Raw genomic sequence first — 23,725 nt, forward strand, 5'->3', positions numbered from 1 at the left:
GAAAGATTGCAAATAAAGAGGATGTGCAATGGAGAACGAAGATATTGTTCATGTTTTATTGAACAAACCGTTTCATTCTTTGAGCTACAGAGAGAAGGTTAGTATCATAACAAAAGAGACACCTGTTCCAAAAATCCAAGTCAGTAAACCCAATGGTAAAACCGCTGTCGTAATGCTAACTGGAATGCGAAATACTTATAGCTCACTGGTACCATAAAAAAACAATCGGCTGTACTGTTTTGTTTTTAAATCGTTCATACGCCTATTGTTAGTCTGACTGTTCACGTTCAGCAGACATTCTGAATGGAAATTGTTAATGAATGTTTCAGAACGCGATGTGTTTCGTATCTGTTCTAATTAGCCTACACATTGACCAACATTCTGAAACATCCATTAACATCCAATTTTGCCACAAACAATGTTAGGCAAACATGTTAATAGTTCTGAAATAATGTTCTCTTACTTGTTGCCTTTGTAACTTGTTGTTTAATATTGTGGAAAGGATGTTAGTGAATGATTCAGAGCATTTTAAATGGCATCACTTTTGGTCTTGTGTCAAAACAATTGCAGCTGAAAATAAAAATAGTCAAATAATAACCAATAGCTTTAGTAATGGTAGGCCCAAAATTTAGAATGTAGTTTTTTAAATCAAGAGTTGGCCTGATTTGACTAATTGGCTTTGCATCCTTTCCTTCTGGCCTTGTCTAGTCCAAAGACATGCTGCCCACCAGCTTTTTAAGTACAATGGTGCCACACTGGTGGCTTTGTATCAATTGTATCCCTGCCTGCTATTTTGTAGTACTGTAGGCCACAAAAACACCCTGAAACAACTTGTATCTCACATAATTATGCCACCAACGGAATAAGCAGGCCAATGGCAACCAGGCGCACAGTCCTTCCTCCCTCACTTTAAAAACCACCAGCCGCCACTGATATATATATATATATATATTATAATATGAATATATACTTATACTTAAAATATATTATATTGTATCACATATATATCATATATATGTTATTCCATTGCACATTATACTGAGTCATTATATTATATTGTATTATATACTGTACAGGTGCATCTCAATATATTAGAATATCATCAAAAAGTTGATTTATTTCAGTAATTCTATTCAAAAAGTGAAACTCATATATTATATAGATTCATTTCACACAGACTGATATATTTCAAGTGATTATTTCTTTTAAATTTGATGATTATAACTGACAGCTGATGAAAACCCAAAATTCAGTATCTCAGAAAATTAGAATATTACTGACGACCGATACAAAAAAGGATTTTTAACACAGAAATGTTGGACTACTGAAAAGTATGAACATGTACAGCACTCAATACTTGGTTAGGGCTCCTTTTGCATGAATTGCTGCAGCAATGCGGCGTGGCATGAAGGCAATCAGTCTGTGGCACTGCTGAGGTGTTATGGAAGACCAGGTTGCTCTGATAGTGGCCTTCAGCTCATCTGTGTGTTTGGGTCTGTTGTCTCGCATCTTCCTTTTCACAATACCCTATAGAATCTCTATGGGTTTTAGGTCAGGCGAGTTTGCTGGCCAATCAAGCACAGGGATACCATGGTCCTTAAACCAGGTACTGGTACCTTTGGAAGTGTGTGCAGGCGCCAAGTCCTGATGGAAAATGAAATCTGCATCTCCATAAAGCTGGTCAGCAGAGAGAAGCACAAAGTGCTCTAGAACTTTCTGGTAGATGGCTGCGCTGACCTTGGACCACACAGTGGACTAACACCAGCAGATGACATGGCACCCCAAACCATCACTGACTATGGACACTTTACACTGGACATCAAGCAACTTTGATTCTGTTCCTCTCCTCTCTTCCTCCAGACACCGGGACCTTGATTTCCAAATTAAATGCAAAATTGACTTTCATCTAAAAAAAGAACTTTGGACCACTGAGCAACAGTGCAGTCCTTTTTGTCCTTAGCCCAGGTGAGACGCCTCTGACGTTGTCTCTGGTTCAAGAGTGGCTTGACACAGGAATGCGACAGACGTCTGTGCGTGTATGCTCTTGAAGCACTGACTCCAGCTGCAGTCCACTCCTTGTGAATCTCCCTTGAATGGGCTTTGTTTCACAATCCTCTCAAAGATGTCGTTATCCCTGTTGCTTGTGCACCTTTTTCTACCAAATTGTTTCCTTCCATTCAACTTCCCATTAATGTGCTTGGATACAGCACTCTGTGAACAGCATGCTTCTTTAGCAATGACCTTTTGTGTCTTACCCTTCTTGTGCAGGGTGTCAATGATCGTCTTCTGGACAACTGTCAAGTCAGCAGTCTTCCCCATGATTGTGTAGCCTACTGAACTAGACTGAGAGACCATTTAAAGGCTCAGGAAGCCTTTGCCGTTGTTTTGAGTTAATTAGCTGATTAGAGTGTGACACCATTGGTCATCAATATGGAAGTTTTTCACAATATTCTAATTTTCTGAGATACTGAATTTTGGGTTTTCATTAGCTGGCAGTTATAATAATGAAAATTAAAAGAAATAAACACTTTAAATAGATCAGTCTGTGTGTAAACAATCTATATAATATATGAGTTTCACTTTTTTAATAGAATTACTGAAATAAATCAACTTTTCGATGATATTTTAATTTATTGAGATGCACCTGTATATGCTATGTTACTTATATTACAGTTCAACTATTGAGATGTGTAGGCTATGTATATATTGAGATGTGTATATTTTTTACTGCTATAGAAATATATAGCTTTTTTTTGTAATGTTGATTTGTGAAATAACTGTGTATTGCCAATTGCACTGTTCAAGGTTTCTTAATGCACATACTTGAAAAGGAACTATTAAACTATGAAAAACACACTGACTGCCAGTTTCTCACTATTTGATGTATGCTCTTTCTCTTAATGATGGTCAATACTAGTAACTAAAGAAGCACTATTTCGATAGTTTATAGATCTTCTCAGTATTTTCAAAATGCACGAACTTTGCAAGAAAAGTGAGCGTTTATCATAGACCCATGCACATGTATGACTGGCGATTAAACTAGCGAGATTCAAAGTAACGTAGAGGCAAATCTTTTTCACACACTTCACGTAGAGCATAAACCCTTGAATACTCCATGAAATTGGTTGCGAAATGTAAAAGGTTATCGTGATTTTTATCCAGATAAACCGCAGCTCCTGGCAACTTGCGCTTGTTCGACACGTCGGACAGACCTCTGACGGCAGAGAGCTCCTTTCCCAAATTGGCGGCGACGCGTTTCGCCGAGAATCAGTGGAGGCGGGGTCTACCTATACATGTCTATGGGGCAGCGACACTTGGCTGTGCGACTCTGACGTGGCAAAGGGGCGGAAGTCACTGTTTGTGTTTTGCATAGGCCCTAATCTCTATGGTGTTTTGGTTCTGAAGAGGAAGTTGCGAAGAAAAGAAAGGAGGAGACGTGATCCGGGTTGTTGAGATAATTTCACGGTCCAGCACTAAGGAATTGAACAGTTGACGATCATTCACGGACCATATCGTTGGAGAACAGTATAGTGAAAATCATCAGCTGACTCCTAGGTAAAACGAATGATCTGTTCGGGGAAGGTTTGTAACAGTAGCTGCGTTCATGCTAGGCATAGCTACGCTAGGTAGCTAGATAGGTGGCTAGTTAGCATCACAAGATGACAATAATGAAACAGGCCCTGGGCTGAATTTGGTAACATCCTGTATTTGTTATGACAGCTAATTGTGTTGTGACGATACTATGACTGTTAAGCCGTAGGGATTAACGCAGTTTATGTCTTGTTTCATATACAAGTGTACTGTCCAATGCTTTGCCAGCTAGCAATATAAGTTAAATGGCATATTTACTTGTTAGCTAGCTAGCTAGTAAACATGCTAAGCTAGCAAGTTATCTATGCTGCCTGTGAGCTTGAAGCCACTGTCGCAGTTTAATGCTACTGCCTTAGCAACTCAGCAGCATGAGAATCAGCTGTCATCAATGTAGGACTTGATGTCAAACTGCTAGCTGTTGGGCTTATCCTGCCACGGTGGCATTTTGAGGTAAACAAGCAAGCAAATAAGCTAACCCTTATCTGCTCCTGTGTGTGTTTAAAAATGGCGGCCTTCTTAAGAATTCTAGCTACGAAAACAAAATCAGATGCGGAATTTGTGGAACGGCTGACGGCTTGGGAATGATGTAGCAACTTGATTAGGAGTGGTGCCTACAATTGGCAGATGCTCCGGCAGCCTCGGGTCTCTCACAATGTATCTGGTCGATAAATTGCTAATGTTAATTTGATAGCTGCCTTGCTAGCATGTTCAATAACCAGCTTGTTTGTCACAGCTAGCGCACAAGCTGACTGGCAACAAGTACGCTATTGACAATCGTCGTTTTGCAGTTGGATGTGTTTGGATAGCTGGGCTGTAAATATTATAAATACATAATCCGCCTGTTGATTTAAATATATCCCTGCATCTGTTGCATTCTAGCTGCGGTTAACGGCAGCTAGCCAACACCTCAACAATTCCATAGGTATGTTTTGAAGCTTTGGAATATGTCCGTGGAAAACAACCCGAGGTTACTTGGTATCATTAAACTGCACAGCGCAAGGGGTAGTTTGTGTCAGTAATAAGGACATTTTCAAGGATAGTTAATAACTATGTAGTTGTATCCTGTTGGGTTTGGTTGTTATGTATTACGCTTTGTTTCAAAGGGATGTATGCTGTTTGTGATGGGCGACATTCATTAGTAGTACTGCCTAGCTTTCGACCCTAAATTATGGGTACAGATCATTGATTAACAAAATATCACACTATATGGTTGGGCCTGGCAAAGGGTAGTAGCCTATATGATGTTTGGTATGTGTATGTTGTCGTTAGCTAATCAGGTACTTCAATGCCCATATAATGTTAAATATTTGAAGCTCTGGTACCCAGATACATGTAAGATATGTCTAGCAGGAGGAGTTAGTCCACTTCGATTCTCGTGTAAACACGGATATTGGTGCACGGCCTTAGCGATGTCTCATGACACATATTAGGTTGCTAACATTGGTGCATTTGTTTTTCTCTGTTGCGAAAGTTTTGCGCTATCGTCTTTCTTAAGCTGAACTAATATGAACTTCTGGGATGCTTTTTTATAAAGTGGCATTACCCTTAGGTGCCCCCATGATGTTTTGATGTTTATTTTGACATCTCCACTGACATTATGATTGGCGTCCGGCCCGTAATCTCCGTTGTCTCTGATCAGTGGCCCAACCTCCCCTGTTTAAATGCAGTGGGCTGATTTCCTGGCAGTTTGAACCAGACGGAAAGCGTCTCAAATTCTCACTTGTTCCGCTTCCCCAGTGTTGTGTTGATGATGTGTAGTATTTATTTCAGTTTTCATGGCGTGTAAGTAGATTCTTGCTGTAGCTCTACAGTGCCTCGCATAAGTATTCACCCCCTTGGATGTTTTACCCTTTTATTGCTTTTATAATTGGGTCATGGTCAATATAAGTTGGCTTTTTGGACAAAAAAGTTCACAAAAAAGCCTTCTTTAATGTCAAAGTGAAAACAGATTTCTACACAGTTATGTAAATGAAATAAAAATATGTAATGAGAATAAGTGATTGCATAAGTATTCAACCCCTTTAAAATAGATTGACCTAATTCAACAGAGGTCCAGCCAATTTGTGCTAGAAGTCTCACAATTAGTCAAATGGGGATCAGTGTGCAGTGAATGTGTCTCAAGAGATTGTAGTATAACGACACCTGTGTCTCGAAGGTCCATTCACTGGTCAGTATTCAGTAATCAGTATTCCTGGCTATTGTTACACCATGAAGACCCAAGATCACCCTAAGCAACTCAGTGAAAAGGTTGTTGAAAAGTATAAGTCAGGGGAAGGATACAAAAAAATGTCCAAGGCACTAAACATCCCCTAGAATTCTGTTAAATCCATCATCAAGAAATGGATGGATTATGGCACATGTGTAAATCTGCCTAGATCAGGCTGTCCTCACAAACTGAGAGACCGTGCAAGAAGGAGACTACTAAGAGAGGCCACCAATAGACCTATGACTACTCTGAAGGAGTTTCTAGCTTCAGCAGTTGAGTTTGGAGAAACTCTGCATACAACAACTGTTGCCTGGGTTCTTCACCAATCAAAGCTTTATGGAAGAGAGCCAGGGTAAAACATCCAAGGGGGTGAATACTTATGCAAGGCACTGTACATCCTTTCCCATCAAGTCAAACCTACTTTAGCTCTGTTTTTTGTGACTCAGGCCATAAGTACCTCAGCATCATCCCTTCTGATGCAGGTGCAGTTGTATGAACTACTTAATAAAGCATGCTATAGAGAACTGAAACAAAAATGCCTCTTCAGGTGGAATGGTTGTTCAATCATTGGGGAATACTTGTCACAAACTAGCATTGAGTAAAGGCCTAACCATTTGCTTGTTTGTTTGTTTGTTTGTGTGTGTGTGTTTGGTCCCAGCAGCCGGCAACAACGGGACAGTGCAGCGTGTGTGTGAGTGAGTGACACGGAGTGGGGTGATTGACACAGGTCATGGCCAACCGGGGAGGAGCGACACGCCCCAACGGGCCCAACGCCGGCAACAAGATCTGCCAGTTCAAGCTGGTGCTTCTGGGAGAGTCTGCCGTGGGCAAGTCCAGTCTGGTCCTGCGCTTCGTCAAGGGCCAGTTCCACGAGTTCCAGGAGAGCACAATAGGAGGTTAGTCTCCAAGGGAGCCCGACGTAAACACACACACACACACACACACACACACACAATCACAACATACACTCAAACAACTAAATCGTTTTTCAATCACAAACTCCAGCATATGGAATGCACACACACCACCTTGGACATAATGCATAATGTGAATGGATCCACACTTACACAGACCCAGTTATGTATGCAAACATACACTTGGACATAATGCACAATGTGAATGAATAACATATGTAACACATAATCCCACACGTGTATGCAGTGCATATGCACATCCAAACAAACAAACAAGTATGCATGCATCCAACTGTGTATACTGACAGTACATGCATACACACTGGGAGCATGCAAACGACCATATGAATAGATGTTCATCCAAATAAATGTTTGTACAGAAACACATATTTACACACTCAAAAAGAAATGCAGAAATAAAAGCTAGGCAACATTTGTTTTTGGATGATTACAATGTGGATTACAAACTGATGCTGCCAGAGAGGTCCGAAACTCTTTAGAGGTGATGTGTGGGTTGACTTTTACCTGATTTATTCTTCTTCTGGTGCTTCTTGGTGATGGTCTTGATTGGTGTCCACTAGGAGTGGCCGATATACCGGTTTGATAGTAAAAAAACGCGATTTTGCCAAGTCATGATATGGATTTTGTAATATCGTGGATATCGCGATTTATTCATAATTCATAAATTTGAATTTGGAATTAATATTTTTTTATTGCCAATTTCAACTGAGTGATAGTACTTAGTAGCTACATCTTTTTTTATCGAACCTTTCTTGGTTCTTACGAATAAAAGAATGTATGTTAATACAGTGCCACTTGAAAGTATGTGAACCCCTTGAGCACTTAAGAGTTTTCTGTTGTTTTACCATGATTTTTCATTTTTTTCATCACCAATTTTCCATAGATGAAATGTCAGGTTTATGTTTATCATTTGCATGTACTTACCAATCAAGACAAATAATTTAGAAATGGAGGGCATTCAACATGGCCGCATCTCTGCCTACCAGTGGACGCCCATAAAGACCATCACCAAGAAGCACCAGAAGAAGAATAAATCGGGTAAAAGTCAACCCACGCATCACCTCTAAAGAGTTTCGGACCTCTCTGGCAGCATCTGGGGTAAATGTACATGGGTCTATAATCAGACGAAAAATGAAAAGACATGACATTCATGATCGGGTTGCTAGAAGGAAGCCTCTGCTCTCAAGAAAGAACAAAACTGCCCGTTTCAACTTTGCCAGAGAGCACTTGGATAAACCAAAGGCCTTCTGGAAGTCCCTTCTTTGGACAGATGAGTCTGAGATAGAATTAATTGGTCACGATCAAAACCAACAATTTTCTTCTGATTGTAGTAGACCCATGTACATTTACCCCAGATGCTGCCAGAGAGGTCCGAAACTCTTCAGAGGTGATGTGTGGGTTGACTTTAACCTGATTTATTCTTCTTCTGGTGCTTCTTGTTGATGGTCTTGATGGGCGTCCACTTCTAGGCAGAGATGCGGTCATGTTGAATGCCCTCCATTTCTAAATTATTTGTCTTGGATGGATGGAGCTGGAATCTTTTGGAGATGGTCTTATAGCTTTCCCAAGACTGATGGGCTGTCATTACCTTCTTCCTGATGTTCTCGGATATCTCGTTTCCTCTCGGCATTGTTGATCTGTGTGGGTACACTTTGGCACTACAGTAGTTTGATCGGTTTCCTCTCTCTTTTAATCTGTGTTGCCTAACCCTTTTCCTAAGGATGTCTCAGTTGATTGGTTTGCTTAATTGACTAATTAAGCACCCAAATATGTTTCACCAAATCTGTTACCTGCTTGACTTTACCAATGCAGCTGGGGGTTCATTTACTTTTGAAAATACACTAATTCAGTGGTTCATGTAGTTTTTTGGCTACTCAAACAATTCCCTCTAAACAAGTACATGCTAATGATAAACATAAACCTGACATTTCATCTATGGAAAATTGGTGATGAAAAAAATGAAAAATCATGGTAAAACAACAGAAAACTCTTAATTGCTCAAGGGGTTCACATACTTTCAAGTGGCACTGTATGTGGACCTATTTTTGAGCTCACGTCGCATGCACTTGTTGCGCACATGTAGTGGTAGCAAAAAAGAAGCGTGCAGGCAGCTGCAGTAAGGAGGCAGGGTGACTATTGAGGAAAACATCTAAAATCCAGGATGATCGAAAACCCAAAAATTGATGTTGCTCAAGAGCAGGAGGATGAATTGGTTAAGAAGAAAGGGGGCACCTCTGTTGTTTGGAACTGGTTTTGCTTTAAAATCCCCGACCCCAACCAAAAAAGAATAATAGACAGTTGTGTCGCCGTGTTGTTTTAACCAAAGGTGTAAGCACCAAGCAACCTGTTAAATCACCATTCAATTGGCAGCTTGCAAATTGTCTACTGGTTGTTTATCATATTTCATATCATCATTCTTAACACACATAGGTAGGCTACATACAGTTGGCAGCTTCTAGCTTGTGATGAACTCGTGTTAATGTATGAAAATCTTTCATACGAAGTTGCACAGGCACCCTGAGAGTTTCTACCTTTTCCCATTATAGTTTTATGAGTAAAATCGAGCGAACTATCATCAGCTAGATAGCCATCATTTCATGCAAATGTAACTCTTCCATTTAAATCGTTTATGGTTATTAAACGCTTCCTTAGCTAACACAGCAATTCAATAACCAGTAACAACCAGGAAACACAACTTTAGCTGCAAAGTTTTATTTCTCAAAATCAGCTCACCATCACCGCCATGGGTTCAAAATGATTACAACCACTTGTGTGATGTGAAATGGCTTCACATACAGTAGATATAAACAATCCTAAGAGAAATAATGGGAAATCGACAGAGCAAGGGCTCACTCTGATATCAATGTAATGTTAGTGAATATTGCTCATGCTAATATTTAGTCTCCGCTCTTCGTCCAAAGCCAAATCTATTCATGAGGTTCCAACATTTTTCAAAAGCAATTTGGCTTTAAACATGACTAGTCGATTGCGCTAGTTTCTGTCCTGTCGTTTGAAGCGTACCTTTTAGCTCCGGCATTGGTCTCCCATTATTTAACATTTTACGTTTCGATTGATATTCCAGTTTCAGGCTCTCTCACGGCCCCTTCATTAAGAGAGAAGTAGGCTACGGGTTGCCTCCCCTCAGTGCTTTTTCACTGCAGGTTTATGTCAGATCAGCAAGACTAAATAGGTTCTACACATACGTGAAATATATCCCCTATTCTATGGATAGAAAGGACATATAATACAAGTGTCCACAAAAACTACACTGGTGACAAACTATGAGAAAGCAAAAGGCGTGCGCTCAACCCAGTAAGTGAGGGATTGCACAATCTGATGAGGCACTGCTCGTCACTGCATCAACTCGCTTGTCTCCTCTCTGTTTGAACAGTAAATGCGCAAATTCGTCAATTTATGATTATAAAAATGCTTGAAATGATTGGAATCATAGAGAAATTACAGTTGTAGCACATATCAGTAGAGAAATATTTATTTTATTTGATCATTATTCGATTTTTACTTTTCATGATGACATATTTTGCCTTAACTAATATCATTAAGCTAATAATGGCTATTAAAATGTGATTCAGATTTTTTACCCTCATATATCGTGATATCATATCGATATCGTCTGAACAGTGGAAAATATCGTGATATGAATTTTAGCTCATATCGTCCACCCCTAGCGTCCACTTCTAGGCAGAGATGCGGTCATGTTGAATGCCCTCCATTTCTAAATAATTTGACTTGGATGGATGGATTGATGGAGCTAGAATCTTTTGGAGATCTCTTATAGCTTTCCCAAGACTGATGGGATGTCAGTACCTTCTTCCTGATGTTCTCGGATATCTCATTTCCTCTCAGCATTATTGATCTGTGTGGGTACACCTTGGCACTACAGTAGTTCAGTTGGTTTCCTCTCTCTTTTAATCTGTGTTGCCCAACCCTTTTCCTAAGGATGTCTCAGTTGATTGGTTTGCTTAATTGACTTATTAAGCACCCAAATATGTTTCACATAATCTGTTACCTGCTTGACTTTACCAATGCAGATGGGGGTTCACTTACTTTTGAAAATACACTAATTCCATGTTTCATGTAGTTTTTTGGCTACTCAAACAATTCCGTCTAAACAAGTTCAGTGTTTCCCCTAGGTTTACAGCTTGGGGGGGGGGGGAGGGGTACGGCGGCAGGGGCGCGGCGCGATGCGCGACAGCAGTCAATATAACATCTTACAGTAACAGTATGCAACAATTATACTTCAGGATTAGGGGTTAGGATAAGCAGTTTTACTTAAAAAATAAGTATAATTTTACATGTTTTATGGTAAAGGTAACCTTAAATGACTTGTTTTGTGATCTGGCGCTATATTTTTTTTACTTCAGCTTCCAGGGGGGGCGGGCGGGGCCGTTGGGGGGGCGGGGCGCCACCCTAATATCATTGTAGGGGAAACACTGAAGTTCATGCAAATGATAAACATAAACCTGACATTTCATCTATGGAAAATTGGTGATGAAAAAAATGAAAAATCATGGTAAAACAACAGAAAACTCTTAATTGCTCAAGGGGTTCACATACTTTCAAGTGGCACTGTATATAAAGCTGTCATCCCTGAAAATAACACCATCTTTCTTCAAAAAGCCCTCTTTTTGGTGAAAAGCAGGAAGTAAATAAATCATGATGTCTAAACTTCTCTTAATGACATACCTGTGTGTATAAAATATATATACACACACACACACACACACACACACACACGCTTCTATGTACACTTGGCGGACTCTGTAGAAGAAGTCCCTTTCCCTATGTAGTAGGGCTGGGCGATTTTTCGATTTCGATTTTAATCGCGATGTAATTTTTTTCTACGGTTTTAAATGAGACGTTCGATTAGACGGCGCCTTCAAAAAAAAAAAAAAAAAATTAATAGCCCCTTATACATGCGTCAATGTAAAGCTGTTACATTGCGCCTACCACGATAGAAACTCGCGAACGTGTTACAATTGCCTCATGTATAAGGGGTCTAGATGTAAACCGTTAGTTTTTCCGCCGATCGTCTGAGCCTTTCGAGAGAGGTGGTTTACCACGTTCATTCGTCTTAGAAAAGGGCGTGTCAAATCAGGCCGATGTGTCATGGGGGAGGCCGTGCGTGACTGGGGGGAGACGGTGACAGGAGGCTAGAAAGTTCACTCCATCATCTCTTTGAAATTCCTTATTCCATGAGTGGTAGGCTACAATGACTGGCTGTTTTAAAATATAACTAATAGCCTAACGAAACAAAATAACCCAGGAAGTTTCATCTTCGAGAAGTTAAGGCTTCTTCCAATACTGACAGCTGACTCATAGTTTGCAGGTTTGCGGGAGACGCGACATTTGAGGGATGTCACTTAATTTAAACCTTTTTTGCTTCCGTTAGTGTGTGTGTGTGTGTGTGTGTGTGTGTGTGTGTGTGTGTGTGTGTGTGTGTGTGTGTGTGTGTGTGTGTGTGTGATAGAGACAGAGAGGACTCAGTAAAACATCGGAAAACACCGTGTCTCGTAAGCCTTAAACTATCAATCACCCCCACAATGAAATATGCCATTACAGTCGCGACAAACTTCTTGGCATTGTGGTGCGCCCAAAACGCAAGCTATAAACGTAGCCATCCTAATGTAACCAAAATATACCTCTGCTGATATGCCTAACCTTCGTTCTATTTAGAATTTGTCTTAGCACTATGCAGGAATAAAATAGCATCTACAGTGTCAGGATTCAGGCGCTCTCGCCTGGCTTCTATAACGCGCCCTGCTGCACTGAAGGAGCGCTCACTCGCAGCACCTGTTGCTGGAACGCATATAATTCGTTTTGCAAGGTGCTGTAGTCGTGGGAACGACTGGCCTGGTTTCTCCCAAAAGGAAAGTAGATTTTCCTCTGCTGATCCCGCGTCTATATGGAAGTTTGTAGAGAGATTGCCGGGGAGTAAAATGCTCCCTTTCCGTTACGTCTGCTGCTGGTTAGTAATACAGACAGCCGGAAAGGTTAATAAACGGAATGAAATAGCTACACATTACACACGCTATGTTTTAATAAAAGCCACGTTACTCACATACTGGTTAACACTGTTTGTTACAGCACATAAATGTTTGTCGCTACATCCAAACTGCGTCACCGTTGTCCCTCCCTGTGCTCCAGCCGCACCATTTTGCTTGCAATGTGCATCATTTAATTGAAATATGCTTATTGGCATTTGTTGCACCTTAATCATTTTCTACAAACATGAAATGCTATGTATGGTGTAGTAGACTGTGACTCTATTCACTACTGCACACAAACTAGACACGTTTGAAAAACTAGACGTTTGCAATGAAGTAGGTTAACTTTCGCCAATATCTCCGTAAGGGAGATGGGTTATGTGCTCAAATTTCCTGGGATCAAAGAAGACGTTAGTATTCATGTGCAAACTAAAAATCACGTCTCAGGATTGCTGCGCATGCAAGTTATTTCGGGTGTCTCAACTGTAACTAATAGGCTACCACTGTCATATAATTATGAGTCCAGTAAAAGACGGAGCAAACACAGTTTTCTACCGTTGTTGAAACACATCCACGCGTAGACTCGTTTCCTTCCATCCGAGAGTGGTTATTCAAAGAAAATATTAAGAACTATATGCTGATAGAAAGAAGGGAACTTTAAGCCACTACACTGCCTGTGCCCGATGCGGATCCACGTTGATGTTGTTAGTAAACAAACCAGGTGGGAGCACATCTCCGTGGTCTTTGCGCATGCCCGAGGCAATGTAACCGCTTCACATTTTGCACATGTATACAGGTAACGACAAGAGCCGTTTCCCTTGAAAATCTTCACACCTACACGCGAATACGATACGATAAACTGATCTGATCTCAGTGGCACATGTATAAGGCCCTAATGTTTTCACAGACCCGCGAATACAGCGCCGCACGTAGCCCATGGGCGTCGCGACAATGTAATTGGGGGGGACAAGACCCCCTCACTTTTCAAAACAAGTCGTTTCGACCCCCCCACTTTTGCAGTCAAAATAGTGCGTGCGTGACTGCTGGTCTACTAGTCCATTATTCTTTCCATTGCTTCACAATTAAATCCGTTCAACTTTATCAGTGGGGAATACCCACAGCAATATAAATCCACTCCGCGTTTTCCTGGTGTACTACGCAGCCTCATCACGCACGCAGATTCAACTGTCATTAATGTTCATTCATTCTCTGATTTGATCGGAGCGTCGCGCTAGAAGCAGACCACAGAAATGGACATACGGATTTTTTTTCGAAGAAGAGGAAAGTAAGTCAGAGTTGCCCAAGTTTTACCTGTAGTGGACAATTAAGGACCACCCAATGGACATTATCTGGCTATAATCGTATTGTTATCAACCGTGAGCTAATCTGGCGTTAACGTTAGCTAGCTAATGGCAGTTTTTCTAACGACAGCAGCGACTAAACACACACTCACCAAAGAAGATTTTTTTTTTTTAATGTGTCACTCACTTGTATACCTCTCTTTGACTCACACACGAAAGATGATGTCAATGCCACAAATAAAATGAACATTGTATACCTCTCTTTGACTCACACACGAAAGATGATGTCTGCCACAAATAAAATGAACATTGGTGTGCTGGGCATGCTGTCAAGCTTTGCCATGTATGAAAACTATTTCCCCTACGTGAACCGTTTACTTCTGGCAGCTTCCATCCTTAAAGACTTTGGGTTTCAATACACATTTGGCCATTTCTGACCTGAACAGTCATACTTTAATGAGGTGGTCAGTTTGAATGTAGCCAACATAATTATCAGGCCACCAAACCTATATCAATTGTGAATTTGATATGCTGATAACATGATTTACATCTCAGAGAAAAACATGGTAAAATGCACCAGAATGCGGGTATTTGCATGTACGTTTTTCAAAAAATTTTGGGGTGATTTTGTTCATATCGTGATATAAAATCGAAATCGAAAATTTTTGGGGGAAAAAATCGAAATATAACTTTTTCCCATATCGCCCAGCCCTACTATGTAGATATAAAGAGTTCATTCTACGTCATGTAAAGTCAACTTTATTTATAGAGCACATTTAAAAAATGTATATATATGTATATTTATGCACATGTTATGCACAAATTCACTCTCTTTAAGCCAGGAAGGCCGAATATATGTTTTTTTGACTGAGTCATGCAGTATATTCATGTGGTATGTTTCAGGCCGTCTAAAAGCAGAATGGGGGAGTCGTCACTTTGCCATCTGGACAAAATGTTCAATTCTGTGTTTTAGGTTACTTCATCACACCACATTGTTAGACTTCCAAAGGTAGAGTGCAGTGCAGGTAAAACTCCACCTTTTATAGCCAGGGGCAATAAGTGAACACAAAAATTTGCTATTGAGTTGATTTTATTGATTAACCTTTTTTTTTTTTATGTGTGTCCGATTTGACATTTATCTGTAAAATGTATTGACAAACATTAAACAATGTAGGCTAATTTTTTATTTTTATAATTTTTTTTTGTAGGCTAATTTTTTTTTGGTTAAACATAGCCTTACTGTCGTATTAAAGGCAATCCAAGTATTACCAGTGCTCCTCATTAGATTGCGCTCTCTTGTTTAACTGCGAAGGCATTGAGGAAACACTGTTGTTACATCCATCTTTCCACTGTTAAAGCAACTATATCCATGTGTGTCTCCAAAAAAAAGAATTTAGTAGACAAAACATTGGCCTTCAGTGGTTTCTATGATTTGTTTTTTTTGACATGGACACATGGAAAGATGATATGTAGTATTTCATATATAAATCCTATCGATATTGAATCTGGATGTAATTGAATCAAATTGAATCATAAGCTGGTGAAGTTGAATAATCGAATAAAATCGGAGCATCTGTGCCAATACCTAGTCCTAATGGCTACTGTGTTTCTGTATAGCGTGTGTGTATGAGGTCTGTTGGTTGTGTTTTTAAGCCAGGTTCTCCTTCTTTGGGACAGTGAAGGAAAATATACAGAGATGGAAACACACACTCACACAGACACAAACACGTACACATACACATACACACACACCCACAACCAGACACACCCCCACTCCCTATGCTATGTCCAATCTATAACGCATACAATGCTCCATACCCTTGATGACTGACCTCAGTCCGTTGTGTACGGTATTGATCAGTTTATTAATGATGTGACTATAGGTTGATTAGCCCAACCTTAGTGATTGTATAATCAATATATCGGTTATAATTGGGAAATTTGGTTTGTAATACAGAAATGAAACTGAAACATCTCTTACTCAGTTTGCAAGCTGTCTAATTGCCTCTTTGCTTGGTTGTGTGTGTGTGTGTGTGTGTGTGTGTGTGTCTGTCTGTCTGCCCCTTTGTGTGTGTGTGTGTGTGTGTGTGTGTGTGTCTGTCTGTCTGCCCCTTTGTGTGTGTGTGTGTGTGTGTGTGTGTGTGTGTGTGTGTGTGTGTGTGTGTGTCTGTCTGCCCCTGTGTGTGTGTTTTTGTGTGTTTGTGTGTGTTTGTGTGTGTTCCTCAGCTGCTTTCCTGACCCAAACGGTGTGTCTGGATGACACAACGGTGAAGTTTGAGATCTGGGACACGGCAGGACAGGAGAGATACCACAGCCTGGCCCCCATGTACTACAGAGGAGCACAGGCTGCCATTGTAGTGTACGACATCACCAACGAGGTACACACACACACACACACACACACACACACACTGTACACACACACATACCCGCACATGGACATGTGTACACACACTCTCACTCACACTAGCGGGTGACACAGGAGTGTTTTTTTTACTTCTACCGTCCACCATCCCACTTCCACAATAATACCCTGTCCCGTCCCTCTCCCACAACAATACTCCTGTCCCGTCCCACTCCCACAATAATACTCCGTCCCGTCCCTCTCCCACAATAATACTCCTGTCCCGTCCCACTCCCACAATAATACTCCGTCCTGTCCCACTGCCATGATGGATATAAAAAGATTCCTATCCCGTCCCAATCCCGGAAAAGTGTGTCCCGTCCCATCCTGTTCCTGTGTTGTGTTTTCTTAGGAATGGGGGTGTGAGGGGTAGTCTTTAGGCAATGCAATTTTATTTTGATTTGTTGTCCTTGCCATCCTTGTCTTAGATGACTTACTTAGGCAGTATGACACAAGTGAGATTTGGGCTGGTCAAAGGTACCACCCACGGCTGTGGTAGGGCTGTAGGCTGCAGAGTGTGAGGGATATCTTTAACCAACCCCACAACCAACACGAGCGGTCACTCTGAACCTTAGTTAAGTCAGAAAAGCAATTGGTGCACATTAAGTTGTACACTCTGCTGTCTTCACAATACATGTTCATTTGTACATTTCCCCTATTCCATATGTCAAATGTAAAATTATAAAATCACTTTTTGCTTTGTCGCTTTGAATGAATGTAGACATTGTACAATTCAACGGTTGCATTTATATAAAACGCGGAGTGGTGAAGAGTCTGAGTCAGATTGTTCCAGGATATCTCCTCTCATAGAATTTATTATAAATGATTAGTTTATATTATTGTTTTATTAAAACATTGTATTCAACTCTTTGATGATTGTGTTTCATGATATAAACTATGACACTTAAGCCGTTTTCTCATATGAACTCTGCACAATGTCTAGAGAATCAGGTCCGCACAACATACAACGCTTTGCCCTTTCACCCCCTAGAGCACACAACAGGAGATTGTCCGTGTCACCTACTAGAAATACTCTATTCGGTTTACCATCCAGTCACTTGGACGACACAAGAGAGACTGTTTTAAAAGATGCTTTCACTCGAAACTTTTACACACACACACACACACACACACACACACACACACACACACACACACACACACACACACACACACACACACACACACACACACACACAAGTCGTTTGCAAATATGAGGAATCGGGTCCCCCTATGCACATAGCGCACATAACAGGATATTGTCTGTGTCAGACAAATTCTCACAAATACTGTTGTTTGGTACACAGGAGAGAGATAAACCCTATCACACAAACACAAACACACACACACACTAACAAACAGGGTGTCAAGTTTATGGGCCGTTCCTGGCTTGTGGTTATTGGGTCACGGAACTAATATTTAAACATGTCGGCTAAACATTAGTTAGCTTGGGAAAAGGTTGTTTTCTAAGTTTACATAAGCTAAACATTACAGGTGTCTATTGCCATCTACAGCTACCACCCATGAGGTATAATGAGGTACACTCTAATGCTGAAAATACATGGAAGCAAAGTGAAGTGCTTGCTTCGCTGTGTGGGTGTGCTGTGCTGTGGGGAAATGGTGCAACAGACTGAGCTAGCCAGCTAGTAGGCTATCCAGTCACTTGTTTTTAGATCAGAATAGTATTTCCGGATAAAATATCTAACGTACCAGGAACAACAACCCTTTACAAGGCCCTCTAAGATGTTCTTTTTAGCAAATTAAACGGCTGAACGGCCTCATGGTCCCACATTTCAAACTGTCAAAGACTACAAACAAACAATTGGCTGCTGCCTGAAAAATTCGTTTGCATAGGATTAAAGTTTTCTCAACTCTTTTCACTCATTTCCTCCAATTCGCTCGCCTACGCCCCTGACGCCTGCCTCCAGTAGAAAATGAGAGGAACAGAGAACTTTGCTTTGCTCACTTCACTTGCATGTATTTTGAGGCTTACAGAGATAGCATTAGCATTAGCACAGATAGCATGGGAAGTCTCTGTCTAGTGTGGGTTCCTGTGCCAGCTTCTTAAGATAAGTCCTATCTGGCCTTGCTCTGGTGTGGATGTGGTCACAGGCTGCCATTGAGCGGTTTGTCCCTCCTTTAGCTCAACTTGTAGAGCATAGTGCTGGCAACACCAAGGTCATGGATCATGGGTCATATTGTAATGAAAATGTATAGCTGTACTGTAAGTCACTGAAACCCCACTCTAATTCTACTTGCAACTCTGTGTGTGTGTGCGTGTCTGCGTGCATGTCTGCGTGTGTGTGTGTGTGTGTGCGCGTCTGTGTGTGTGTGTGTGTGTGTGTGTGTGTGTGCGTGTGTGTGTGTGCGCCTGTGTGTCTGTGTGTGTGTCTCCTCGTGTCCTCAGGAGTCATTTGCTCGAGCGAAGAACTGGGTGAAGGAGCTTCAGAGACAGGCCAGTCCTAACATAGTCATCGCCCTGTCCGGCAACAAGGCTGACCTCGCCAACAAGAGAGCTGTCGACTTCCAGGTCTGTGTGTGTGTGCAAGCCTATGTATAGGCCTTTGCATATGTGTGTGTGAATGTCTATCCGTGTGTTGTCATGCACAACACAACAAAACAAAGTTCCGGGTTATAAAGTGTCATAGTGTGTTTATATTGGCTTTATTGTGGAGGGTTTTTTAACTAAGCAAAGTTAAGATTATGAAGTGTCATAGTGTATTGTAACGGACCGAGCCTCGGTTGCCGTCAAAAATGTGGGTTTGGCCCGAAAAGCTCAGAGACAGAGTGAGGGTTCAACAATAAAGGTTTATTTATGCTTCCAATATCCTGGGGGACTGCTAAGCCTCTGAGTTAGCAGTCGACCAAAAGAAACAGTTTCCAGATATATCGCCTGCTAAGCCTCTATCTGCAGAGGATAACATTCAGCAGTTTAAACCATAACAGAACCTGCTTAGCCTCTTTATGGGTAGAGGACAAAAATCAGCAGTTCAATACGGTCTACATAAGAACACTTACCTGACATGACAAGACTAACCAAACCAGACAGAGCAATGAACATTTATATATACCAGGCGGCCAGCACCATTTCTAAACACAACATAAACATAGTATTCCTCAGTGTTCTAACCAACAAAGAAATACCTAAGTAATAAAATAACCTCTTTCTAAGTATATAAAAACACTTCAAAGTGGTCTGGCCCAGACCATTCCACGTGTCCTTCCTACCAGCCTAGGCAATTAGCAGAGTAATTAGCAAGGACCCAAGGTAATCAGTCGTATGAGTGTTTGTGTGTGCGTGTGTGTGGAAACCATGTCTGTTTGGGTGCGCTAGTGGTTGCAAACATGAGGCCGGAGTGTACAGTTCATGTGCGGTCGCACCACGACCGTCACATGTATGTATAATGGCTTAACAGAGGAGAGTTTTTTTTTTTTTTACTAATCAAAGTTAAGGTTATAAAGTGTCATAGTGTATGTATAATGGCTTTACTCTGGAGGTTCATCTAATAGGCTCTGTGTTGTGTTGTGGCAGGATGCTCAGTCCTATGCAGATGATAATAGTCTACTCTTCATGGAGACATCAGCAAAGACATCCATGAACGTCAACGAAATTTTTATGGCAATAGGTTTGTATTTCTGATCATTTCAATGGCAATAGGTTTGCATTTCTGATCATTTCCATTTTACTCATACAGTTTTGCTACATCCATACTAGTTTGTACCTATGAAACAATATCTCTAAATGATTGGCAACATTTCCTGCTTCCTGATCTGGGGCCGTATTCACAAAGAATCTTAGGGCTAAAAGTAGCTCATAAGTGGCGAATTTAGGAGAAACTCCTAAAAATAATGGGCGTGTCAGTCTTAAATTTAGGACTCCTATTTTTTTTTTACTAAGAGCAATTCACAAAGTATTTTATCCCTAAAAGTAGCACCTAAGTCTAAGACAGCTTAAAACTCCTCATGAGGACTCCTAAGTCACTAAGACTTATTCACAAAAAATCGTAAGATGGCTGCAGCCGACTTGGAATTGATAAAAGACATTGCTTAAACAGTGAAGGTATTAATATTGTCGTAGAATTAGCGCGGGATGCAATGACGCCTTTAAACAACAATGTGTCCCGAAGTGAAATGTTTGGAAACCTAAAGATAGCCTATTTGGCTTCGCGGAAAACGCAAATGACGACACTGGGAATCATCAGTCAGCCGTTTAATTCATCAAACTATCAACGCACTGTAGACCCCACATCATCCAACAGTTTATCCAGTTGCCTTTGGACAATCGCCAATTACACAAGCTCAAAGTAAATTCCATGGCGATCGCAGGAATGTCCATTGACGGGACACACATTACAATAATTGCCCCATCAAAAGATGAGGACGTTTTCGCCCACCGTGGCCTGGATGTACCGATGACTCGCGCATTTCAACGGAGAGCGGTCTGCAGCAGGTTTTTGAGAACTTACCAGCTGGATGCCGCTGGGGTGACAGTGGCTATTGGTCCTGGGACCAGTAGGCTTTCGCTAAGGCTACGTTTCACGTTCGTTTCGCTTGAAGGGCCGTATGTGCTGATATTTGAAGTGGTCAAGGGCTGGAAATATAATAGCCTAACAGTTTGCTGGGTGCTTTAATTATTACTGCCTTGATTACATGCAATTGCCATATTTTATATTGATCGCTTTCTTTTTCTCTTAACGTGCAAAGTGTCATTCCCGTTGGATGCACAAACTTGTCATCATGCGTGTGCATTCTGCTAACTGCACTGTCCATAACTATTTAATATGACTTAAGTTGAAGCCTAGCTTATTCTCTTATTTTCAGTTGATATAGTGGGATTGTTAGAGGGACGTCACGAATTAGTTTTTAATGAGAGAGCCTGTCAACAACCAATCACCGTCCTCACCCCTTCTAAACTCGTGCATGAGAATCGACGTCATCCATAGCAACGGTGCTTTTATCTTAAGCTTAGGAGTTTGTATTATCCTTAGTATGAGTAGGTCTCAGAGGCGTTGTGAATCACTTTTAAGAAATTACTCCTACGTAAAATGTTTTAGCGCGAGTTAGGAGCACTCTTAGTGGTAAGATAAAATGCTTTGTGAATACGGCCCCTGGAGAAGTTCCCTCAATTTTGTCAGAATGATTTAAAAATGTTCATCTGTCTCTCACTCATTCACACACGCACACGCACACACACACGCACGCACACACATACACACATACACACACACACACACACACTCACACTCACACTCTTTATCTCTCTTAGCGAAAAGGTTGCCTAAGAGTGAGCCCCAAGCAGCTGGTCCTAACAGTGGGCGGAGTCGGGGGGTGGACCTGACGGAGACCGCCACGCCCACCAAGGCCCCCTGTTGCAGTAACTAAGGCAACGCCCTGCTCCAGCGCTGTGATTCGTCAGTCACTCTTGAGACGCCCCTTCCCTCTCAAAACTATTTTGATCTGCAGTAACACAAAAAGCTAAGCTCCACCCTCTTCCGTCTCGTCTCTTCTCTGCAGTTGCTAACACAAAGCCCCGCCCTTCAAACAGGAAGTGACTAATTACAAGCACCGCCACCAAATGGTCTGGTCTAGTGGAGCGCCTCTAACTCAGCTGTCACTAATTCTCTCCCCCAATCTGTGTGTAACCCTGGAAACAAGAGGTGTGGCTTCCTATGCCCCGCCCCTCTGGCACAGCTAAAGACTCTAGAGAAATATTTCTAATGAAGTCTTCTTTTTCTGACTTGGTTTTTTATTTGATTTTTGCTTTTTGTCTTTTTTAATTTCTTCTCTCATGTTGTTTTAAATGTACTTAGCAGAATTATGAATGCATGCATCACTACAAGGCCTAACAAAAACAACACAAACACAGCACAAGAATTTGTGCTGTTCCATGAAGCTATAAACAGGAGTTTAGTTAACACACACACACACACACACACACCTGCAAACACACAGCAGCATAAACACTGTCTTCTTCTTGCAGACCTGCTGATACTGTGCAGTTGTTCATAGGCAGTTGTTGCTGATCTCAAGGCCACAAGCAGAGTACTAAACCACTGTTATCTGCAGGCCACATGTGTGAGTGTCTGTATTTGTCTGTCTATTTGTGTGTGTGTGTGTGTGTGTGTGTGTGTGTGTGTGTGTGTGTGTGTGTGTGTGTGTTTGCGTGTGTGTTTGCGTGTGTGTTTGCGAGAGAGACAGAGAGAGCGAGAGGAATACAAGGCGTGGGTAAGAGAAGGTGTTTGTGTACACAGAGGTGCGATTGGTTTTGGTGACCGGATATCCTCATAGAGAACAGCACAGAGATAAACTGATTCACATAGTTACAGTTTATTCTTCATTTATACGTCACCCTTAGTCAGTAGGGTACACGCATATTCACATTTAGACAAAAGTAGAATTTGTTTTCTTGCTTTTCCTTCACTCCCTTTCCATAATCTGCTGAAGCGTACACACACACACATACACTGCCCCCATCTGGTCTGTAATTCTGACAGCTGTCTTCTCATGCCTTGCACTAAGTATGCTTATGATTCTGTGTCTGATGACCGTGTGACATAGAGAAATATATAAATAATTTACTGTACATAGGGTGATGCAATGTAGTCGACTTTTCATTTCATATTTACACAACTAATGCTTGCTAGGGAGTTGTCTTGGTAATGATAAAAAAAAAAAACTGTACAGTAACCAGTAACCTGCTTTGTTATGGGTTGGACATATGAGCTCTTGTTTTTGTTTTGTTTATTTTTCACAGAAATGGTTAAATTATAATCTTTGGTGGTCTTTATAAATGTATGTAGTGTTATTAACAAATGGAAAACAGAAAAACAGACTTACATTTCTTTAGTCTCTGTCCGGCTGAAGAAGTCCTAACAGGTTCCCTCTGTCGCCACGCCCCCCGCCCTGCACTTATCCTATCAGTGATGCCCCAACACCACAAAGCCCCTCCCTCCCTCCATCAATCAGACGCCCCAACCAATCAGACAGAAGGCACTGGACCAGAGGCCCCACCTGAATGGCTAACTTTCAGTCACATGATGGATAAAGGTTTGGGTGAGCAGGAGAGGGAGAGCTGCGCTGACCACACACACGCGCAGAACCTCACACACAGGGTTCCACATGTTCTGTGTCCTCGAGAGCGTTCTACATTTGCTGTGTGTTCTACATGTTTATTTGCAGTGAGTGCTGAATGTAGCCGGAAAAAAAAAAAATAATAATAATCTAAATGCGACCATTTTACAGTACTATTCATTTACCAAATAAAACATGAATAAAGACAAGGA

General features: G+C 41.2%; 1 protein-coding gene across 3 annotated transcripts; it reads left to right on the forward strand.

Annotated features, from left to right (window-relative positions):
• Positions 1-3,413: 3,413 nt before the first annotated feature.
• Positions 3,414-23,725, forward strand: rab5aa (RAB5A, member RAS oncogene family, a). 3 transcript variants are annotated; one of them, XM_080859004.1, is made up of 6 exons: positions 3,414-3,555; positions 6,456-6,693; positions 16,265-16,416; positions 18,850-18,972; positions 19,975-20,068; positions 21,709-23,725. In XM_080859004.1, the coding sequence occupies exons 2-6, from the start codon at positions 6,528-6,530 to the stop codon at positions 21,822-21,824; spliced, it is 651 nt and encodes a 216-aa protein (XP_080715130.1). In that variant the 5' UTR covers positions 3,414-3,555; positions 6,456-6,527; the 3' UTR covers positions 21,825-23,725. The 3 variants fall into 3 exon arrangements, with proteins under 3 accessions (XP_080715130.1, XP_080715129.1, XP_080715131.1); XM_080859003.1 differs by having other exon boundaries at positions 6,459-6,693; XM_080859005.1 differs by lacking the exon at positions 3,414-3,555 and adding an exon at positions 3,567-3,582.

Source organism: Sprattus sprattus (assembly GCF_963457725.1).
Source record: "Sprattus sprattus genome assembly, chromosome: 20".
Classification (NCBI taxonomy): domain Eukaryota; kingdom Metazoa; phylum Chordata; class Actinopteri; order Clupeiformes; family Clupeidae; genus Sprattus; species Sprattus sprattus.